Here is a 20,783-nt window from a genome sequence, read left to right on the forward strand (position 1 = left end):
AGTGATTCGCCCCCAGTCATGCAGCCACAAGCTGGGAGCCAGGAGCCGAGCCAGGCGCTCTGCCTGCCGTCTTAGCCCCTGCACATCCGGAGCTCCAAGGGAGAGGTGGGCCTCCCAACATCCTGAACCTTTGCAGGTCACCGGAGTCAGGGGACCTCTGAGATGAGCTAGTGCCTCGGTTTCCACATTTCTCAAATATGCATGACTGTATCTGCCTTATACGGGGCTGTTGCAAGGATTGAATGATTACCTTCAAAGTACGAGAACAGTTCTCGAAGTCCTGTAAATTCTGCAAGTATGGTAACTAGATCAATCCACATAACGATTACTCATTATTTTTATTGTTTTCTCATGACGGTGTCCAAGGTAATGTGCTAGGTGGTGGGGAAAATGCAAAAGGCATCAAGACTCCTACCCTGGAGCAGTAGGGAACCCGAAACTGGTCCACAAATAAATGCAGGTTGTGGTGAGCGCCAGTGTAAAAGGTACAAGCACCGGGTTAAGGAAGAAGGAAAAGTTTGCTTCAACACCCCTGGGGCAGGCAAGGCACCAGTCAACAAATATTGACTAAGCTCTCACTGTGGGCTGGATACTCAACACTGGGGTGGGAAAAAGAACCCGGCAAGGACTGGGCCTCAAGAACCTCACAGCTGTCGGGGCAGCCGACAGCCCACAGTGAGAGGCAGGGACTAAGATCAAGAGGGGACTTCTTAGAGGATGTGACAATAACCTGAGACTTAAAGAATGACCAAGAGTTAACAAGGCAAAGGTAGGCTTTGAGCTGACTGGAGAGAGGCTGGGATTCCAGCCAGTTGAGACTCAGAGTAAGGACATTTCCGGAAGAGACAACTTCACAAACAAAAGCATGTCATTCTAAAAGGGCAGGCTGTCCCTGCAGAGGGGTAAACAATGAGTCCAGCTAAAGCATGAGAGAAAGAGCTGGAGAGACAAGGCCTAACTGTAGAGAACCTTGAATATGTTCCATGCTGAGGAACTGGTTTTGATCCTGGAGCGTTGGGGAGCCAGTGGACATTGTGAGTAGTAGAGACTGGGCTTCCAGAAGAGTTACCTGGCTGTAAACAGAGGTGAAAAGGAGCGGAGTGGAGAGAGTGATGAAGGCCCAGTTCTGAGATTACTACAAGAGCACAGAGATTCGGACAGTCTTGCGGGAGCAAACCGGATGGTAGGTTACTACTAAGTATATCAGTTAGCTTCTGCTGTGTAACAACACCCCCCCCAACTCCAGGATTTAGTGAGTCTGCAATGTGGCTGAGCTCAGCTGAGATGGCCCATCTCTCCTCCACATAGAGTCAGCTGGGCTCATACACACCTTTGTAGCCAACTAGCAGTAATGGCTTCACCTTCATGGGCACAGAATGTGGGGGTGCTTTAGGAAGGAGAAGCCAAGCCAGGCAGAGCAGCATGGGGTTACCCCATGGGGGTGGGCATCCGGGTCTTCACCCAATGCCTGCTGAGGACAAGGCAGCAGAAAAGGAGAGCGACCTCTACTTTCCCAAAGAGACAGAGCAGCAGACTTCTAAGCCCCAGGCACCTTGCCCATCATCTTTCAAGGGAATGAGCCCCTTCTGCTTGGAGAACCAATTACATTGCCACATCTGTACAAGGTCGGACCACTGGCAAAGGGCACTCCCACACTGGAGGTCACTTGATCCTGGCAACTACACAGCAATCCTGGTTTTGTCATATTCCCAACTCTACAGAAAAGGACACTGAGGCACAGAGAGGCCAGGCAACTTGCCCATGACCACAAGCTAGTAAGTAAAGGACTCAGGGGGCACCTGGGTGGCTCAGTCGGTTGAGCGTCCAACTTCAGCTCAGGTCATAATCTCACAGTTGTGAGTTTGAGCTCTGCGTCGGGCTCTGTGCTGACAGCTCAGAGCCCAGAGCCTGCTTCAGATTCTGTGTCTCCCTCTCTCTCTCTGTCCCTCCCCTGCTCATTCTTTGTCTCTCTCTGTCTCTCAAATACAAATAAACGTTAAAAAATTTTTAATAAATAAAGGACCCAGGATTTGAACCCACACTGCTTGACTTTCAAGTTAGCCCAACAAAGGGAGAGGGACAACTGGGGAAGAGTGACTTATTCCAAGAATTGCAGATCATTCTTATCCAAAAAAAGGAATTTGAGTTTAAAAGGGGTGAAAATGAGGCTGGAGAGGTTGGAAGGAGCCTAAAAGTTCAGACTTTATCCAGATGGCAAAGGGGGAACTTTTGAATGATTTTAAACAAAGGAATGCTAGATATTCGGCAAATGGTAAGGGAATGGATGGATAACCAGACATTTGTAAAGATCACTCTGGGACAGTGTGCAGCTGGGGGAGAGGGGGTTAGGTATTATAATCTAAGCAAGAAATGCTGAGGGCCTAGCCAGGAAGACTGTCCAGAATGGACAGGAAGAAACAAATTTGAAAGGTATTTCAAAGAATTATCCAGGACAGTTAGCAATACAGGATGAAGGACAGTACAATCCAGAAAGATTCGCAGATTTGTGGCTTTGCTAATTCAGTGATGGTGCCATTCCCCAAAACGGGGAATATGCGTGTTTGGGATTTATCTGCACACAGATGTTGGCTGAGTCTGCAGGAAAGCAACGTGCTTCTCCATAGACCGTGTGTAGAATGATACGGGCCAGGCAAGGGCAAACCGTGGGCAAGACCAACAGTTAAGGGTGGGAAGAAGACAGAAAGTCACATCCAGGAAGGACAGGAGAAGACCAGAAGAGAATCCTGGAGCCAACTCAGAATCTAGTTATTCCCTACCTGATCTTATTTTCTTCTTAGTACTTAATAGCATTGTATTATATCAACCCAACATTGCACTGTGTGTTTATTCGTTTGTTGTCTGTCTCTCCCAGTAGAATGTAAACCCCGCTAGGGCAGGAGCCCTGCATCCCCAGAGCTTCAAACCAGGCCTGGCACATAGTGGGTGCTCAATCCAAATTTTCCCAGTGAATGTTGAACCCGCCCTGAGAAGCAGTTCTGCAAACACAGGCACATTCCCTGTCCTGTCTTGACGATCTGTGGTTCTGTACTTTGGCCATTAGGTGGCGCATCCACAGGAGGGAGGAAACCGGAGGCTGGGGTTACCCATGGCCCAGAACCTGACAACAGGGCAGAATGACAAAAGCGAGCAGTGGGCGGATCTGAACAGCAAAAATCACTCATCCACTCCCTTAGTCAACATCTCTCAAGCACCAGCTGCAAGCCAGGCGTTTGCTTCCTAGAGCCCTCTGAAGTCGGGTTGTGGAGGGGAGCTCACAGGCATAGGCAGAGCCTGTCGGGCATCTGTGTGGGGATATGTGATCATGAGTGATCGTGATGAGGGCAGGAGGGTTGGTGGGAAGGCCTGGGAAGGGCTTCCACAGCTTTACGGGCAGGTCTGTGGGTGGCTGTGACTCTAGCAGAAAATATTACAGGGTCAAACAAACCTGGATCTAAATTCCAACCGTACCGCTGATCTGCTGTGTTATCTTAGCCAGGTGATTTGCCCTCTCTGAGCGTGTATCCTCCTCGACACTATGGAGATCCCAGTTAGTACCTATTTGCAAGGATAATGAGGATAAAACAAGAGGGCCCTTGGCACAGTGTCTTTCACATAGCACCCAAACTAGATATTATTCTTAAAATATTGGACATAATAACCAGTATTTGCATAAGCCTTTATACAGCTGTCTCTGAAGTCTTCCTATCATAAAAGTAATCCTCATAATAATCCTGCAGGTATCTTTATTACCCCACTTTTCCGATAAGAGGGTGAGGGTTGTCAGATTATGTAACTTGCCCACAATCATACAGCTTGTAAAGTAATGGACTCAAGCCAGGTCCAGCTCAGCAAACATATATGGGGTATCCCGAGAGTCGGACGCTATGCCGGGTGGAGGGGATCCAGGATGAACGAGGTTGCAGTCTAGGGGAGAGACAAACACCTGCAGATCACGTCCATAGACTAGGTTAGCTACCGAGATAGAAGAATGCCCAGGATCCTTTGGGATCACAGACAAAAGTCATTTGGCCCAGCCCTGGCCAAAGATTCCAGAAAGACCTCAGGGACTGGGAAATCCCTTAGCTACGCCTTGAAGGCTGGGTCACAGTGACCCAGGAGAAGACAGGGAATGAGAACTCTAGCATTCCAAGTTCAAGAGATGCCCTGGGCAGAGGAAATTGTTTTGAAACATGCTCACGCTGGGCTGTGACTTCAAACCCAGGATCCAGCAAGCAGCGTATACCCTCTCTCTGACTTAAGTGCCAGGAAGTCTTGGAGGGAGTAGGGCACTAACAAAGAGAGAACGCCCCCCTATGTGCTCTCATTGTCCAATGAGCTCTTGCTTCAAAGCACTCTCATCAGTTTGTAATTATTCTAGGGGCCCTCCAGGGCAGTGCTCCTCAAACACTGAAGTACATACAAACTATCTGGGGGTTTTTTTGTTTTTTTTTTTTAATGTTTACTCATTTTGAGAGACAGAGACAGACAGAGCATGAGCAGGGGAGGGGCACACAGGGAGAGGGAGACACAGAATCCTAAGCAGGCTCCAGGCTCCGAGCCGTCAGCACAGAGCCCGACACGGGGCTCGAACCCACGGACCGTGAGATCATGACCTGAGCTGAAGTCGGACGCTCAACCGACTGAGCCGCCCAGGCACCCCTGGGGTCTTTTTTCAATGCTGGTTGTGATTCCAGAGCTCCTGAGGTAGAGCCCAAACATCTGCATTTCTAAACAAGCTCCCAGGTGAAGCAGCAGCTACGGGACCATCCTGGGCGCACGCTTTGAGTAACAAAGGTCTCCCCATCAACGTCAAGAGGGCAGGCTGTGTCTGGTATTACTCAACCATCTTAGATTGTGACATGGAAGAGGCTGAATGAACAAAAGGGAAGGATAAAGGGCAGAAGGTAGAAGGGAATAATGCTGAACGCTGGTTGGCCTACAGGCCTGAAGCTAGAGACAAGAGATGGGCCCGGGGATTCTCCCTCCGTGGGGTCAGCTCTGGCACTCCCAGCATGAACTAAGCCCACGCTTAGTTCCCTTGGGGCTGAAGCCCATCCAGGTCCCTTGGGGCTGAACACCAATGCCTAAAAACAAAGAAGAGCAGTGTCAGCAGCAAACCTCATCCTGCTCTCAGCCAAGTGTCTCTAATCTGTCACCATGCTTAGCCCACAGCCTTCTCCCCAGCCTATGATCCAAATTGAGCTGGTGTCCCTCCTCCACCAGAAAGCATGGTGCTACCTCGAAACAGGCTGAGAACCACCCCCGCTCCCACCCCCAAGCCATTCCAGCCCACGCTGCCCTCTCCAGAAATGACAGGAAGCAGCTAGTCCCCCAGCGTCACAGCATAGAGTTTCTGCACTGCTGTCCCAGGGAGGGCTAGCAGGCTCCCCCTTTTTGCTACCCACCCCCCCAACACTCACTCATCCACCGTCCCCAACTCTACCCCACCACACACACACACACACACACACACACACACGCACACACACACAGAGTGTAAAAAGTGTTGACCCCAAAAGTCAATGCCCATGACAGACCTCCCACCCAGCAATCTTCAGTTTATTAACTCAACAAATTCTTGAGCTCCTACTATATGCCAGGCACTGATCCAGACACGGAACTACTGCAATGACCAGGACAGATAAGGTCTTTCTTTGGTGTCAGGAAGCCTCCTTTGTAATACGGGAAGACAGATAATAAACGAACCTGGCGATAAGGAAAATAAAGTGGGGGGATCTAACAGAGAATAACGGAGGGGCTATTGTACAGGGTGGCCAGGCCCCGCTGAGGAGATGACATTTAAGCTGTGTCCTCACTGACAGGAAGAAGCCAGCAAGACAAGGATACAGAAAAGAGATTCCAGAGAAGAGCAAGGGCAAGGCCTGGGCCAGGGGTGAGCTTGGCTTGTTCGGCAAACAGGAAGGCGGTGGGCAGGGTAGAGTGGGTGAGGGGGTGGTGGAAGGAAGTCAGTCGCAGATGCAGCCCAGGGCTGAAGGTGCAGGTGCTTGTAGGCAACAGAGACGAGTTCAAACTATGTTCTAGGTAAAGTATGAGCCACTGGCAGGTTTGAAACTGAGCAGGGACCCAACCGGATTCATGTTTTTAATAGAACGCTTGTGGAGAATGTACTGTGTGTGAGTTGAACGAGACCCAGAGCTGCCCTCCTTAGCTTAGCGTCTGCGAGGTGCTCTGCCATGCCGTTGGGGGCAGGAAGGTGGCCTGGCTGACCTCCCACTCTTCCTTCTCCAGCAACCACTGGGCAGAATAACCCTCTGTGTCCCTGCTGCCGGCCTCTGTCGGCTGACAGGCCCCATCTGGGCTGACGGAGCCTCTGAGGAATCCCAGAAGCGTGGTCAGGGGCCTACTTAGTTGACCAACTGGATTTGGGAGGAAACCCCTGGCACCAAGGGCATCTTCCCAGCCAGTTCTGGTAAGGTTGGCCAACTGAGCAAACCAAGACCAATGAGCCAAATGAGCTTCATGCTGTATAGTCACTGGGCAGGGGCAGTGAGCACTTCCAGAACAGGGCAGAAACCCTCTGACCCCAGCTCCACTTTGCCCTCTGTCCAGCTTGTGGCCTATGGGAAGAACAGCCAGATGGTCACCCGGAGCCTATGCTCTAGTCCAGAAGCTCAAGGCCTTCTGATCGCAGGATCCCTTCTTAGAGTTAGTTGTGGGGCTGGCTGGTGCTTCCTCAGCTTTTAGCTGTGGCTTTTAGGCACAGAATCTCTTGTTCCCTAAGACGGTATAAAGAGCCTCAGGTATGTAAAACGGATCAAAGCTTCACCTCGCTGGTGGGGCCAAGAGGCACTTCCCAAGCCCAAGTCCATGCTTCTTTGCCCTCATTCACCGATAACTTTGGGCAGCACTTGTGCTCTCTGACCTCAGTTTCCTCCTCTGTCATGGCGGAACTCAGCCGTGTCTCCTTGCAACACCTTGCCACACAAGCCCCCTTGTCCTTCGCAGCAGAGCTCCGAGAAAAGTCCTCAAGGGCCCCCTCCGCGCAGCGAGAGACACGGGTGCCCCATGTTGCCCACCCACATGTGTGGCACAGTTTGCAGGGCAGAGCAAGAGGGGAGACCACCCCCCCCCCAGCCGTCTGCCCCAATCCTGGACGCTAGGAGAGCAAAGTGCGTGGGCCAAGCAGCCCTACAGTGGTAAGGCTGGAATTGGCATGATCCGTTCCTTCCACAAGCAGCGCCCAGGAGCCAGCCCCTGAGGCAGGGTTGTGCCCCTCCTCAGGCCAACATCCAGCTCTGGGGACCGGCTCTGCTTGGGGTGCACTCGGGCCTTCCTCGGGCCTCAGTCACCCAACAGTTAACGCGTTTCTTCTTGACTGACAACCAGCATAACACCAAAACAGTCAACTATTTTTATCTCCGGATTAATCACAAAAGGCTAACGCTTCCACCTTCCCTGTGATTAAAAATTAGGAGACCAAACTCTATAGTGGTTCAGGATAATAACCAATCCTGTGAGGGCGAGGTATGAATAATGCATCTCCAGGCTTGGGCGGCTGGCGCCCTCCCCCCCCCCCCCACCCCTCCGCCTGGGCCCCAGTCCCAGCTCCAGGACCCGGGCCTGAATGGAGACGTAATGAGTCGCCCCCTTCCATCGAAGCAACAGCTGCCAAGAACGACTGTTGATTTCTATTCAGCCTCGTGGCCCCCAAACATCCTCCCTCCTCACCCACTCCCACCCCCACACCCCAGCCCCATCCGCACCCCCTCCTACCCCATCTGGTGTGCAGCGAGGCGAAGGCCAATCAATAATGCATAGCTACATGAATAACCGCATGATAACCACTTATTTGGGAAGATATAATCAGGACCCATTCTGCGGCTGGGGGTGTGTGTGTGTGCGTGTGTGTGAGTGTGCATGTGTGTGTGTGTGTGTGCGCGCCTGGGTACTCACAAAACAGAGTCCTCCTCCCCCCTCCCCTCCTCTGCACGCCCTCTAATCCAATATTCCAGAACACAGCACTAGGTGGCAAGAAGGAAGCCTGGCCCCTCACTGTATTTGGTTTCAAGAAAGCCCTCCTCAGGCACCGTGCTGTGATCACAATGTGCTGTGCACCTGAGCAAAGGCCCAGAGACCGTGAGTTCTCAAACTTGGTCACGCACCAGAATCATCCGGGGAGTTGTAAAAACTCCTGGTGCTTAGGGTCCACCTCCAGAGATCGGGACTGCCAACAGGATTTTTTAAAACCGCCCCCGGAAGATTATAATATGCAACCAAGGTTGAGAACCACTGCCTTGGACCCAAGAAATGTCAGCGCCACAGAGAACTTTCCAGATCTCCTGTTGTCCTTTCATATGTTGTATCTGGTGAAATAAAGCCACCAGGAGGGACAAGCTTCCCCAATTTACCCTCTGATTTAGGGCACTCGCCACAAGACCACACCAGTTGGCTCTTCACTGGGGAACCCACAGAGACAAGGATGGCCAGGTGTTTCTTCTATTCCCAGAGCTTCCAGTGGTTCTTTCCATCTCCCCTGGCTCTCCCCAAGCTCAGCCAGAGCACTCCATCTTGGGCACCTAATGGAGAGATAGCTGCCACCACAGAAGAAAGCCCCAGCCCAGCCCTCCCGCCCAGCCCGTTGCATAGAGACAAAATTCCCCTCATCGGCAACTGTCACACCCACCCCCCATTTGTGGAAAGCCCCCATCAGCCTCCCTTTTGCTCTCTAGCCACCCCAGCACCAAGGAGGCCTCTGGCACTGATGAGGGAGTTTGGGGTGGGCAGGGGGTGGGGGGTTGTCATCATCCAGCCCACAGCCAACATCTGCCTAAGCCCCAAGCCCCCTGGGGAGGCCAGGCCGGGTTGGATGAGGCCAACTTCCTCCCTGGGCCAGGATCTCGGGTGGAGTTCTGGGGCTGATGATAGCGTCTTGTAAGCCCTGATGGTTTGTTTTTCCTCAGAAAATGGAAACTTGGGGGTTGGCACACACTGGGCTATAGTAATGAACCGCGCCTCCTCCGAGGCCAGGAAGGAACAGGGCAGGGCCACTAGTGGAAGGTGTGCAGCTTTGGGTGTTTACCTGGAGTTTTCCTGAGGAGCCTGCAAGCACCAGGAGAGTGGCAGATGGGGGGAGGCCCCAGGCAGGGGAGGGAAGCCAGGCAGGTTGTGGGAACTGTGCCCTGAGGGGCAAAGGCTGGACAGCACAGCCTGCTAGGTCAGAACTGGCCCGGCCCTGCTCTCTGGCTCTGCTGCGTCTGTCTTCTCTGAGCCCATAGTGCAGAAACTTATACAGGACCTGGGTGGAAGGATAGACTTTCCCTGGCAACTGGGCAAAGAAGGTCTTTTGTGCTGGGACCCCATCTCATCACCCAGTCTCCTCTTCATTCGTTCACCGAGCAAACACGCGGTTCAGCCCTCCCCAGGCCTCCGGCACTGACCCACCCAGCCATTCCCTGGGGGAGGAAGACCAGAGATTCATCAGGTGGTCTCCAGGGAGACCTTCCCCTTCTGTGGTTTGTCCAGGGAGGAGAGTCAGGAAGCTGCAGAGGCCTGAGACCCTCCCTGCATCCATAAGCACGAACATAAGAAGAGGCTCTGTAACCTGAGGCCAGTCACTTAACTTCTCTGGGCCTCCTCTCCAAGTGATGGTCATCTATCATCATAACTGCCCATCCTACATCCCATGGTCACCATGGGGATCACAGGGGGTGACTCCAAGGGACTTGGCAAATGTTTATGGAGTTTATGCCACCAGGCACTGGGCCCTGAGGGGGGCAGGGTGGGAGCCTCAGCCCCTGCCGTGGATGTCCTGCCCCTGCGGCACTCCCATCTCGAGAGCCACAAGTCTCTGGCCACCATGTGATGAACTGCAGCGGGAGAAGTGGGCAGCAGAGATCCCCGACTCTGGGATGAGGCCGTTGGAGCCACTCTGGAAGAATCCGGCACTCAGGAGATGCCAGGGGTGACACAGCCGTCTGAAACACTGACTCAGCCTTCCGAGGAGTCCCCTCACCTGTCACCTGCCCCCCTGCAAGGGAAGGGGCTGGCTGGGAGCTGCAGGTGTCAGAGGACCTGGGTGGCATCCCTGGCTCTGGCGCTGATACTGCTCATTCCCCGAGCGACCTTGAGCAAGTCATTTAATCCTGCTGGGCCTCGATTTCCGGATCCGTGTAATTGGGATAATAATAATGTTTACTTTGCAAGACTATTGTAAGGATTAAATCAGACAACAGATGTGCCAGTGCTTTGTTTAAGAGAGAGAGAAGTTAAAAAGAAAAAAAGTACAGATAGTATCTAGGCAGCGGCGCTTTGCTTCCCAATCTGTGAAACGAGGCTAATGATGCCTGCCCTGTCCCCTCACAGGCGCGTCGTGAGCTTCGGATGAGATGATGGCATGAACATTGCAAATAAACATGCAGTGCATATGTCAGAGATTACTGCTGTTGTTGCTATTATTGTTAGAATACAAGGGGATTATACATTTTATTAAAGTATGATAATTATTGTTTGTCGGCGGCTCCATAAAATCCGCCCAGCCCAGAGCCTGCCAGCCCTGCCGGAGGCCAAGGGTGCCCTCAGCCTGACCTCTCTGCTCCTCTCCCCGCAGTGCCGCCGGATGACCCGGTCATCCTGGGGGGCCCTGTGATCAGCCTGAGGGCGGGGGACCCACTCAACCTCACCTGCCACGCAGACAACGCCAAGCCTGCGGCCTCCATCATCTGGTTGCGGAAGGGAGAGGTCATCAATGGGGCCACCTACTCCAAGGTGAGGCCTGGGGGCAGGAGGAAGAGCGGGGCTTCGTGGGGATGGGGCGGGGCCGCGTGAGGATGGGGCGGGGCCTCGTGAGCGTGGGGCGGGGCTGCGTGGGGAGAGCCACCACTCCCCAACTCTATCCCTCTTGCTCCCTCTGTGTGTGCTTTTTGTCTCTCATTCTTTGCTACCTCTCTGTGTCTTTCTTTTTCTCTCGCGCTCTGTGTCACTTTTTCCCTCTCGTGCTGTGTTTCTATTTATCTGACCTTTTCTGTTTCCCCGACTGTGTAACTCTGCCTTCTCTTCTTTCCTGGGGTAATTACTGGGCTCGGCCAAGACCCTACGAATAGAGTATGGTCGGAGGAGGAGACTCAGGGGCAGAAGTGGCCAGGGCCTAGGGTTGCCAGATAAAATACAGGACACGCAGTTCCATTTGAATTTCAGTATAAGTATATCGCAAATATCACATGGGGCATCATTATGCACCATACTAATCTAAAACAATTATTCATTGTGTGTCTGCAATTCAGATTTAACTGAGTGTCCTGTATTTTTATTTGCGAAATCTGGCCACCTTTCCAGGGCTACTGGGTAAGGCTGTTAAGTTCTCCCCGGCCCCAGATGCACCTGACTCAGGGGCCAGGGAAGGCTGGAATCCAGCCCATACTCCCTTACCTTGCCCTGCACCCTGCTCTGCCTACCTGCAGGGGTGCCTTTCTGTCATTCACATGAGGTACCATGAACTGGAAATGCCCTGAACTCACCCCTGTATTAGTTAGGTTTTTTTATTGTCTATATTTTTTGATGCTTTGACATCTCAAAGCCTTGCAGATGAGGAGGGACTTTCACTCCCAGGGTTAGCTAATTCCTGGAGACAGCAAACCAAGGTGCTGAGAACAGGCCTTTGCTGGGCCAACCTAACAATCCTGCATCCGTACCCACACTTCGTCCTTTATCAGGCTGGCAGTCCCAGGTGCGAATCCTCCTACCCTAAATCCTCAGGGCTGGGTCCTGGGTAACTAAAGATCACTCCTAGGGCCTAGAGCCTGTGGAAATTGTTCAGACCACCCAATCCTAAACTCTTTCAGCTGCCCACGCTGCCTTGTCCGTTCTTTGCCACAAAACTACAATAAAGACTTGCACCGTATTTTCCCCTTGCTCCCTCTGTCTCCTGACCAACCCTTCCGCCCTCCGTGGAGCCGCAAGCGAAACTGTGAGGAACAAACTACCTTCTTCATGGCAGTCATCTCCTGAGCTGCCGGCCTCACCCCTACCTGAATAAAAATAAAATCCCAGGGACATGTTAAAGCAGCTTCCACCAAACTCCAGTCAAGGAAAATTGTAAATAGCGTCCTAGACTGCATTTATATACCACAGAGCCTTTAAAGATGAACAGGACTGTAGAGGAGGGCCGGTCCAGTTCCCTTGATCCGCAGGTAGAAAACCGAGGCCTGACAAGAGAAGTGACTGCCCTTCTCAGTTGGTGAGTGGCTGGAAGGACAGTCTCATGGTGCCCGGGGCTTCACTCCTTCCTGTGTTCCTCTCAGTACTGCCTCAGACAGATGGGCGGCTGCTGAGAGGTTGTGTCAGGCCCCGGGGCCAGCCAACACGCCCTGGCTCTGAAACTAGAGGTCTCTCCTTTCCCTGTGGCTCTCTCTGGCCTCAGAAAGTGGGGAGATGCATACGACCTATTCCCCACTCCCACCCAACCACCAGCTCCACTCCCTGGGTCTTGAAAAGATAAGCAAGGGGGTGCCTGGGTGGCCCAGTCAGTTAAGCGTCCGACTTCGGCTCAGGTCATGATCTCGAGGTTTGTGAGTTCGAGCCCCACATGGGGCTCTGTGCTGACAGCTCGGAGCCTGGAGCCTGTTTCGGATTCTGTGTCTCCCTCTCTCTCTGCCCCTGCCCCGCTCAAGCTCCGTCTCTCTCTCTCAAACATAAATAAACACTAAAAAAATTTTCTTTTAAAAAGAAAATAGAAGCAAGGCTTTCACCATCAGTGGAGGGTATGAGGCAGGACTGATGCTTCTCTGAGGGTGTGTCCTTCCTATCCAAAGCTGACCACCCCATCAAGGCCTCATGCGGAACCTGGTGCCAGAACCCAGGACAAATGCCTTCCCTTGGGCATAAGTCCACCCAGGGGGAAGCTGCCCATTGAGAAATAAATCCCTCACCCATGTCCTGGGCTGGAGTCACTCTGTTGTGTTATGAAATACAAAAATACAGCACAGGGAGTATATCACCCACATAAGGATGAAAAGGAAGGTAAGGGGTGTTCCTTCCTACCTGGGCATCTGTCCATTCCCTCTCTGAAGTTGGGCCAGCCTGGCCCCTGCCAAGGTTTACTTCCTGCAGAGGACACGCCCCCATGGTAAAGAGAAAGGTCAGAGTCACCGTGCTGAACCTGTCCAGGGGCCCCCCTTGCCCCCAGCATGTTGCCCTCATGATGTGGATTCGGCCCCGCTGAGAGTCTGGAACCATGCTACAGCTGACCAGAGCAGGGAGGCTCGCTCACCCTCTGTCCCACCCAACCCTGTTCACACTCCCGCAGGCCTATGGCCCGTGTGACAGCACCAGGCAGCGAGGGGCCAGGATTCCAGACCCTGCTCTGTGAACCTCAGGAGAGTCATTCCTTGGGCATCAGTTTCCTCTCCCATAAAACAAAGGGGTTGGATCAGACCCTCTGTGTTAGTAGGCTTGGGCCGCATAGCAAAATACCACAGACCAGTGGCTTAAACAATAGGCATTTGTTTCTCACAGGTCTGGAGGCTGGAAGTCCAAGATCAAGGTGCCAGCTCTGGTGACTTCTCTCTTCCTGGAAGACAGCACGTTCTCTCTGTGTCTTCACATGGCCTTTCCTCTGTGTGTGCAGAGAGAGGCAGATCTCTGGTGTCTCTTCCTCTCCTTATAAGGACACCAGTCCTCTTGGATCAGGGCCCCACCCTTATGACCTCTTTTAACCTCTGTTACCTCCTTAAAGTCCCCATAGCCTCATGTAGTCACATTGGGGGTCAGGGCTTCTCCATATGAATTCTGGACAGGGGGACAGACCCGTCCATAACAGGTGCCTGCCGGCTCTGACAAGGTATAAACCTACAACTTGGAGCTCACGGAGAGGGGGGATGATCCAGCAGTGTTCACATGGAACCAGCTCTATGGGCTATCAGGCCCCACCCCTCTGCCTCCCCGCTTCTTCCGGGATTGCAAGGACCATTAACACAGGCACTGCCGACGTCCGGAGGGCAGAGCAGCCCCAGACAAGCTATGCATGAGGGGCCAGGGCCATGAGCAGCTGAAACAGACAGGGACAGAGAGAGAGATTGAGAGAGCACACAAGAGCACACACAGCCAAGCTGTGTCCAGAGTCCACAGAAAAGACCCCCCGGGGACAGCCCTGACGGCCCTGAGTTCTCAAGCCCTCGGTATGTGTCACATAGTGGTGGGTCAGCCCCTGGGCCCGGGAGCTGGGCAGCCTCACTTTGAATCCAGCCTCCACCACCTTCTGGCTGCCTAACCTTGCCGTGCCTCGGCAGCCCCATCTATACAGTGGGACCCAGAACGGCACCTGCCTCAAAGGATACCTGTGAGGCTTGAATGAGAACCCTGCCTGGGCCCTCCCTTGATCCTCACAGGCCCCGGGGTTCGCCCTGCTGTCCACTTTCCTAGATGAGAATGCCCACGTCACAGTCGGGCTCTGTCACATATTATGGTAATTTAATCTCTCTGCCTCAGTTTCCCCAGCTCCAAAACAAGATGACATTAACCATGGACGCCCGTGAGGATGGCTGAGACACGGAAAAGGAATTATGCATTGAAAGCACCTGGCATACAGTCAGAGTGTCGGTCGTGTTAGTCCCTCCCCTCAGAGCTCTGCCTCACTCACCCCACTTCTCCCTCCTCAGAGGTCACACAGCAGTCCTGGTTTCATGGAACCTTCTTTCTGCTGTCCAGCAGGGAAGCAGGGGAGGATGAGCTGGTAGGATGGAGGGCAGCACTACTGAGGATGCCAGGCCCCTTGACCTGGGAGGTCAGTCAGGAAAAAGAAGCACCCTCTGGCCCACCGCCCACCCCCCAGCATAGGCTGCGGTGCCTCTCCCTCCCTAAACATGCTGTCACCAGAGCCCTCCTGGCCCGGTCGCTTGGGTGCATGCCTGGGACTCTGGCAGGTGTCTGGCTGGGGCAGCATGGGAGCTGGTGGCAAGGCTTCACTCCAAGTCCTCTCCGACTGGACGTCCAGCCTCAGGCTGCCTTCTCTGGGCCTGGTACCAGAGTGGAGGCCACATGGCATTCATCTGGAAAGCCAGCAGATTCACAAACCAGGGGAGGCACAACAGGTTAGGGAAAAGGGGGGAAGACGAGCCGGGCTGAGCCCAGAGACAAATCTTCCTGGAGAGCCAGCTTCTTGCTCCATCTGTTACCTCCCCAACAACTGCCAGGTGGCAGGACGCAGCCTTGACCCTGATGGGGGAGGGGGAGCCGGAAGGAAGGTTGTTTGGTCTTAGGACCCTCGAGTCATGTATGTATCTACCTTGAAGCCCCTTATTCTCCAGCCCTACCTCTCTGCTCCCTCCAGCTTTGGGCTGCTGCCTGCCCAGGGGCCACCCACCCACCATCAGGACCAGGAGCCTCCTTAGGGCCCCTGCTAAGAGGGACCCTGGAAGAACACTCCTTAAGGCCCTCACTGGGACCCAGCTCCCTCCATGAGCCCCCTCCACTGTGCCTTCTCTCCCCACTAGTCACCCCAGCTCTGCCCTCCACCCCCTCTGTTTATCTTAAGGGCCTAGAGTCTCTACCCAGGGTGGCAGTTGCCTGTCATCTGGGCCTCCTTTGTGAAGGGCGTCCATTCTCAACCAGGGCACAAGACTGGGGTCCCTGAGGATGCAGGGTCTGGGGCAAATGGCACTGTGGTTCTCCACCTTTCCTTACAGCCCTCATTCAAGCCATGTGACCACAGGCCCTAATGGATCCCCCAGGCAACTATAAAAAGGGGAAAGCAGAGAGTAGATTTAAAAAAAAAAAAAAAAAAAAAAAAAGGACACGGCTGGTGGGGGAGGTGAGTGAGGAAGGGAGAAGAGAGGAGGCCTTGTTGCCAGGCAATCAGGCCTCACTCAAGGGCTTTCCAGTCTGTTTGCATATCAATGAGCTTCCCAGATTTAGCACCAGGGATGGGGCACCCACCCCCTGCATTCCCTCCAAATCTCGAACATCCACCCCTCCCCACCTGTGGTTCCCACCCAGACATCACCAGGCCTCCCATCTCTTGGGGTGCAGCCCGGCTCTCCACTGCCCAGCTGAGGCCCTGGGGGCTTTGGAAAGAGCAGAGCGGCCACTGCTGGACGACTGCACACAGGAAGCGCTCTGTCCCCCCAGCCCCACCTCCAGGTCACTGCCAGTTGAATGCCAAGTGCCTGCCCTCAGGGATGGCGCAATGGGGCTGGGTACACAGAAAGCTGCAAGGGGCAGGCAGGGTAAGCGGCGCTTCACACAACTGCTGGGACAGTCTCGAAAGTTCCTTGGAAGTCCCTAGTGGATGGAGGCCAATGGACACAGAGGAGTGGAAGCCCACCCATGAAGGTTTCTGCTCTGACACTCCTGTGCACCTGCCTCTGCTCCATATCTACATACATGGGTGGGCTGGGTCCCGGTAGAGCCTCGGGAGCTGCCATCAGGGTCCCATGAGCCAGGCTGAGTGACTCTGAGGTTGGGGGTTAGCAGCACACTTCTGCCCACCAAGCTGGAGGGAGGGCTGCCCCAGGTCTTAGAGGTGGTGGCCCCAGAAACAAAGTGACTTGCCATTAATCATCCACTTACACTCCCTGAGCTGATCTGCATCTTAATGAAAGTTTCTGGAGCAGGAGCTGGGAGGCTGGGGCCCAATGTGTGTCCCCAGAGTCAAGTTCAGTGAAGGGAAGACAGGGAGAAGGAGCCTGGAGGGGAGGGGAAGCAGGCTGTGACAAGAACCAGCAAATGATAGAATGTTCCACCTGGCCTGTACCTTCAAGGCCACAAAATCCAAAGGCTTCATTTGCATGTGAGAAAAGGGGAGAGTGGGGAGATCTGTGAGAGGGAAATGTAGGAAAAGAAGAGAGAAAAGAGAAAGAAGAGGAGAGAAGATAAGGAAGACAGGAGGAAGGAAGGAAAACTAGGTTGAGAATTGGGACTGAGGCCAAGCACTGCCTGCGGAGCAGACAGGCCACCGGGCCAGACGGGGCTCGGCTTTACACCTGCAGGTCGGCCCACCAGCCTGGCCCTCCCCAGGAGCACCCTACTCCATTGCCTGCACACTGGCGCTCCTCTGCCCAGGGTCTGGATCCCAAGGAGCTGGAGCTCAGGGTGAGATGCTCAGAGCCTCTCCCAAGGGCGCCAACTTCCCGGCCCTGCCTTCCTCTCGCCCTCCCCTTGGTTAATGAACACGGCTCCCTTTTCTCTAATTAGCTGGAACAAACAACTTGAACCAGAATTTTTAGTTCCCAGAAAAGCACATGCCCGGACACAGTAAATATGTCATTAATCATCATTCTGAGGCACAGGAGCACCCTGGGTACTGGGAGGAAGGGAAGCAGTCAGAGGGCCTAATTAGGAGCTCAGGCCTCCCCGCTCCCCTCCCGCCAGCACCCCGGCAGCCCTGTTCCTTTCCACCAGGCAGAGAGCAGATCAATTGGAGAGGTTCCCGGCAGAGTCAAACTTAATGTAAATGTTCTTGTTAGCACAAGGGTAAAAGTAAAGGAAAGGGGATGAGGAAGAACAATACCCACCTCTTTCCCCCCTCCCCCCCTCCCTCCACCCTACCCCAGGTCTTATTTCCATCCAGGAAATTGTTCTTATTATCGCTTTGCTATTTATAGACACATGAAGTCTGCTGAAGGTCCGGAACCGTTACTGTGGTGAGGCCACAGCTCCCTCTTCTCTGACTTGGCTTGGGGCTAAACCGCTCTCCCCTCACCCCTGTTTGGCTGGCCTCCAGTTTAGCGCCCTGGCCCTGAGGCTGATCTACAGACCCTTATCCCACTGACTTATCCCACACCCACCCCTTGGCTTGCTGGGGCTGACCACATCACTCCCCCCGGCCCTGGCCCAGTTCCAGAACCCCTCTGCCCAGGGCTGAGGCCCAGAAAAGAATGTGTGGTGAGGCCTCAAGCCACGGGAGCCTGCCCAGGCCCAGGTAGTTCTAGAACATGCGAGAGAAATAGTCTGGACCACTGCCCTGCTCTGTGGATCTCTCTGGCATCAGGACCTGGCTTTGTCTAAAGCTGGATATGCTGTTCTAGACAGAGGCTCATGTCATGTTCTCCTGGTGTTGGAGGCTACAGGCTTTGCCCCATGCTGAGAAGGACCCCCCAGAACTGAGGACCCAGAGAGCAGGTTCCAGCTGCCTATGTGCTGTTAAACAACAAAAATTCAACTAAGTAAATGTAAAGATGTAATTGGCTTTAGTAAATGATTCATAAATCGGGAGGCATCTCATCTAGGAACTGGAAAGTTCCAAGGAGGTCTACAAAATGGAAGGTTTTTAAAGGGAGAGAAGGGGCAGAATAAAAGGAAATTATAATCAAAGAATGAATTATTTCAGGCAAGTTCACTCTTAGGGGTAACAGAGGGATGACCTCCTCCTGCTAACCAAGAATTTCTAGGTTGGCTGGTGAAATGTCACATTCCGGCAGGGCTGGGGTTTGAAACTGCATTAGGTTAGGTGTGAAGTCCTTGCTGATGTGGGGCCCTTAACATAAGTAACTCCATTTTGGGCCTGCTTTCTCCTTTTCAACACTGCTGAGTAGCTCAATGAACGTAAAGTGCTTAATCTCTCGAATTGTTCCCACCTTTAAGTGAAGATCATATTAACCACCATCTAGCTTTCAGGGAGCCGTGGTGTGAGAGTCCTGGGCTCTGGGGGTCACCATTCTCAAGTGCAAATCCCAGCCCTGCCTAGCAAGGCCCCGACTCACTTTGAACTAAGTTTTCTACTAAGTGGAGATAATGCTCCTTTCCTTGTGGGGTCCGGTGAGAACAGTGTCGCTGTTATCTTAAGGGAGATTTTGAGAAGTAACGTCTATTCGTCTATCCCGTGGCCCTAAGCAAGCCAAAATAAGATGGCGTCCAGCGCCCTTCTCTGGAGGGGGTTAAGGAGCTTCCCAGGATCAGAAGTCTCTGAGTACCGAACAAGTCCAGTCCCACCTTGGAAGTGGCTCCCCTGCCTGACACAGCTCCCCAGCACCTTACCTTAGTGGATCACCGTGAGCTCAGGGTGCAGTGCGGGGCACCAAACTGATGGGGAGGTAGCCGGAAGGGGGCACAGCAATGATGGCGGAACTAGCTGCAGCATGAACCCCTGAAAACAAAGGGATGGAAGGCAGGAGACCGAAAGGCTTTCAGGCTTTGCACTTGTTCCCAAGGACTGCCCTAACGAAGCACCTCAACTGATGCTTAAGACAACCAAAATGTATTGTCTCTGGGTTGTGGAGGCCAAAAAATCTGAAAGCAAGGTGTCAGCAGGCTGTGATCCCTCCAGGGAGAGTCCTTCCTTGCCTCCTCCACTCCCGGAGGCTCCCAGCGTTCCTTGGCTTGTGGCCCCGTCATTCCGGGCTCTGCCCGTCTTCAGGTGACCTTCCTTGTTTCTTTCTGTGTCCTCTCCTCTTCGTCTGAGGACATTAGTCATTGAATTTACCCTCTGCCCCAAATCCAGGATGATCTCAAGATCTTAACAAGTTCCCGATTACTTAGCTTACCTCTGAAGACGCTAATTCCAAATAAGTTGCCATTCTGAGGTTCCGTGAAGACATGGATTGGGGGGGTGGGGACGCTCTTCAGCCCCCTTTTCTCCACCCCAACTTGAAGGGTAAGTTCGGTGGAGCTGCGTGGGCTCTCCTGAGCTTACCTGTTTTCTCATCTGTCACGTGGAAGATAATGGCATCTGTCCTGCCTGTGATGGGTTGGGGCTCTAATGAGGTCAGGAAGTGAAATGACTTGAAACGTTGGAAGGGTTCACATAGATAAAGCAATACCTGCATCCCCGCTCCAGCCCTGCCCTTACCCCCATGCCCCAACTGCACCCTCTGCCGCTGGGCACATTCTCAGTGCTGCCTGCAAACCCAGAGGCTCCCCCCAACACCAGAGGACACCTGCAACCTGATTTCCTTTGGGCCCGGCCTGGTTTCTTTTACGCTTTGGGGTATACAAGTCCAGGCTGATTGTCCCCCATGATAGAAGACCTAGTTTCTTTTTCCTTCTGCAGCCCAGTGCTCGAGTAACCCCCCAGCTCTCCACAGAGACTTGCACCCCTGGGTGTCCCGACCTGAGGGCTCCTTCTCCTTTCAGCGAGGCTGGAGCATGTCTTCCTGCCCAGGACATCGCCGCTGAGTGACATGTGGCCTTCTTTCCCTGCCCTCCTCCCCCCTCCCCCCGCCCCACCCAGACTCTGCTTCGGGATGGCAAGCGTGAGAGCATCGTGAGTACGCTCTTTGTCTCCCCCGGCGATGTGGAGAATGGACAGAGTATCGTGTGCCGAGCCACCAACAAAGCCATCCCCGGAGGGAAGGAGACTTCAGTCACCATCGACATCCAGCGTGAGTACTGACGCGGCCCCCAGGCCTGGGGCAGGAACCACCCGGCAGTCCCTGCCCGGAGCACGGATTGGGGGAAAACGCCAGGCCTGGATAACCAGCTCCCTAGAGCCACACGCCAGCTTCTTCTTGCCCCCTCTCTGGGGGGGTGTCCAGAGACAGGAAATGGGTCAGACAGCTCCCCGGACTGGCCGGGTTTGTATTTATGGGCACCCAAAGGTCTTGTCCTTCTTATTGTCACATGAAGTAACAACATCAGATGAGGATCTTTGGCAAATGACATGGTCAAGCCATATGTCCAAACCTGTATAAGTAGAACTTCTACATCAATAAATATCTGAGTCAGTCCCCGGGCCTGCTTTCACCAGGGGGCCCCTTCTTGAAGAGGAAGCCAGAGCAGAGATACTGGGGGCCACAGGGTGTTCGGGGCCCCGGAGTGGGTGAGCAGCACATACCCTACAGAAGCTAGGGACCCAGGGGCCCCTCTCGTGGAAGGGGCGGTCAGGGAGAGAAGAA

The 20,783-nt window shown here is 53.7% G+C and overlaps 1 protein-coding gene across 6 annotated transcripts in view; it reads left to right on the plus strand.

Annotated features, from left to right (window-relative positions):
- Positions 1–20,783, plus strand: part of KIRREL3 (kirre like nephrin family adhesion molecule 3) — a 551,439-nt gene that overhangs the window by 498,474 nt on the left and 32,182 nt on the right. For all 6 annotated transcript variants that reach the window (XM_019421382.2, XM_019421381.2, XM_019421383.2 and 3 more), the window contains 2 exons: positions 10,568–10,725; positions 20,120–20,270. In XM_019421382.2, the coding sequence (XP_019276927.1) occupies positions 10,568–10,725; positions 20,120–20,270 (309 nt within the window). The remainder of the gene's footprint in view (positions 1–10,567; positions 10,726–20,119; positions 20,271–20,783) is intronic.

Source organism: Panthera pardus, unplaced genomic scaffold (genome assembly GCF_024362965.1).
Source record: "Panthera pardus isolate Hobbes unplaced genomic scaffold, ASM2436296v1 HiC_scaffold_12, whole genome shotgun sequence".
Lineage (NCBI taxonomy): Eukaryota > Metazoa > Chordata > Mammalia > Carnivora > Felidae > Panthera > Panthera pardus.